At 39.8% G+C, this 2500-nt stretch overlaps 1 protein-coding gene across 4 annotated transcripts in view; it reads left to right on the top strand.

Annotated features, from left to right (window-relative positions):
* Positions 1-1337, top strand: part of LOC122243026 (uncharacterized) — a 16817-nt gene extending 15480 nt beyond the window's left edge. For all 4 annotated transcript variants that reach the window (XM_086533980.1, XM_086533979.1, XM_086533978.1 and 1 more), the window contains 3 exons: positions 177-389; positions 702-881; positions 1023-1337. In XM_086533980.1, coding sequence (XP_086390106.1) covers positions 177-389; positions 702-881; positions 1023-1133 — 504 coding nt within the window. In that variant the 3' untranslated portion in view covers positions 1134-1337. The remainder of the gene's footprint in view (positions 1-176; positions 390-701; positions 882-1022) is intronic.
* Positions 1338-2500: the final 1163 nt, after the last annotated feature.

Here is a 2500-nt window from a genome sequence, read left to right as displayed (position 1 = left end):
CATCATCTCCATCACTACCACCATTACCATCACCAGCATCACCATCACCATCATTATGGTCACCACCATCATCATTATCACCATCACTATCTTCATCACCGTCATCACCACCACCAATTTCATCACCTTTGTGCCTCAAACTTGACCCCCAGTACCTTTACTCCTGACCTCCTCAGGCCATCTATGTGCCAGCGGATGACCTCACTGACCCAGCACCAGCCACAACCTTTGCCCATCTCGACGCCACCACCGTGCTGTCGAGGGGCATCGCTGAGCTGGGTATCTATCCTGCTGTGGATCCCTTGGATTCCACGTCGAGGATTATGGATCCGAATATTATTGGCAATGAACATTATGCAACGGCAAGAGGAGTGCAGAAAATCTTGCAGGTATGTGGGTTTTGCAATGTATTTTTTTTTTCTGTTGAAGCATACTCAGGCCATCACGGCCTGAGTATATGAGAGATATTTTTGCACACTTTTACACACACACGCGCACACACACGCACACACACACACACATACACACACACACACACACACACACACACACACACACACACACACACACACACACACACACACACACACACACACACACACAAACACACACATAAAATATTATACCATTCACATACACACTTAACCACTGTAGTTACAACAAAACCAATCCAACCAACCACGGCTTCTACTCCCTTCCAGGACTACAAATCCCTGCAAGACATCATCGCCATCTTAGGCATGGATGAGCTCTCAGAAGACGATAAGCTGACAGTCTCAAGAGCTCGCAAGATCCAGAAGTTCATGTCCCAGCCGTTCCAGGTTGCTGAGGTCTTCACCGGTTATGAAGGAAAATTCGTCAGTCTTGAGAAAACAATTAAGGTCAGTTTCTTGTTCGTGTTGTGCCTCTCTTGAAAGCACTTTTTACAGTAGGTCTTATTTTTGAATGATGAATGTAGGATTAATACATGACACACATAATTACCTTGTATTCACATGTAATATTTACGAAACCCATTTCAGAGTTTCAAAGAAATCTTAGGTGGAACATACGACCATCTCCCAGAAGCCGCATTCTACATGGTCGGTGATGTAGCAGAAGTGGAAACAAAAGCAGCCCAACTTGCCCAATAGTTGATCTTTCCTTGTACAAATAGGTATAGATTGAGAAGTGTATTATTTGCAATATAATTAAAAACATGTAAAGTAGGATGCATAAAATAATTTTTTAAAGGGATTTCACACAAGATTTTACTAGACATAGGGTTATTAAAGTGTCCAATGTTATGATAGGTTGAGCACCGTATATGATGGTTTTTAATAAAATTCTATTTTGAACACGATTTTTATTGAAGAATTCTCACACAATTTGTTTTGCTTGCAATGCCACAATTCTGCTTGTTTCAAGTAGTTTGGGACTTTATGTTCGTCAAGTTTAGCAACAACATTGTCACACACTGGCTTCAGTTTGATATAAAAATGACAGTTTATCAAGAGCTCAGGGACATTGTGAGCACACTGACATCCAATCTGATGAAAACTATCACTCTCGCATCCACAGCATTTGTTAATATTTGGATATCAATGTGATATACTTATTCAAAAAGGGAAGCCAATTAATTTTCTTTTCACATCCGTTTACATTATATTTCACTAACAACTGATAGAATAAAGCAGATCACATACAGGAAGGGAAGGAAAACTCTGGTAAGGCAGATGTTTAATTTGACTGTTTCAGCCTCTGTTAGCGAAGTGAATATGAGGACAGCTGATACCACAGTGTAGAACTTTTCCTCAGTTTATTGAGAGCAGGTAACACCTGGGAGGGTTACGCGTTCTCAATTTGCATCGGCGTTGAATGTTACATAACATGATTTAATAAAGAGAATTGCAATTGCATGATAAAGAGAATTGCAATTGCATGATAAAGTACTGAGAGATTACACCACTAATACAAATCACATTGGCTCTCAGTCATTAACATTGCTGGAACAGACATAGTTTTTAGGAATTAAAATGCTTGTCACATCCACTCGTTATGGTGTTGCAGCCTCTACTGTTCTCAAACCATTAAATTTGATGTAGGCCCGAGTACAGCAAACCAGTGTTTCTCTGCCAAGGCTCATATGGATGAATGTTAATAGTGTTTGTCCATTGGAACTCATGTGGATGGCCTTAGCCATCTGCTGGCCCCGTATACCGTAGCGTCTGTGTAAAAATAAAATTCTGTCTATCTTCCTTCATCATCTCCATCTCGTTCTACCGTTGGTATTTACCCAATCGAGAGAGAATCTATTGTACGGTTGGATACTTTTATGTTCCTTAATCAATGGTCTTAAACTAAATCCACAAAAAACAATGTGTCTTCCGTTAGAAATCTAGGAGTTTACTTAAACAGATATATGACATTTGCAGCCCATGTAGATAACATACATAGGAAAGTAATGGGAGCATTGATATATCTTAATCATATAAAAAATCAAATCTCTACAGAAACAAGA

Source organism: Penaeus japonicus, unplaced genomic scaffold, assembly GCF_977035675.1.
Source record: "Penaeus japonicus unplaced genomic scaffold, GWHDUDI00000001_assembly GWHDUDI00000040, whole genome shotgun sequence".
In the NCBI taxonomy this organism is placed as follows: domain Eukaryota; kingdom Metazoa; phylum Arthropoda; class Malacostraca; order Decapoda; family Penaeidae; genus Penaeus; species Penaeus japonicus.
This window is presented reverse-complemented; position numbering and strand designations above follow the sequence as displayed.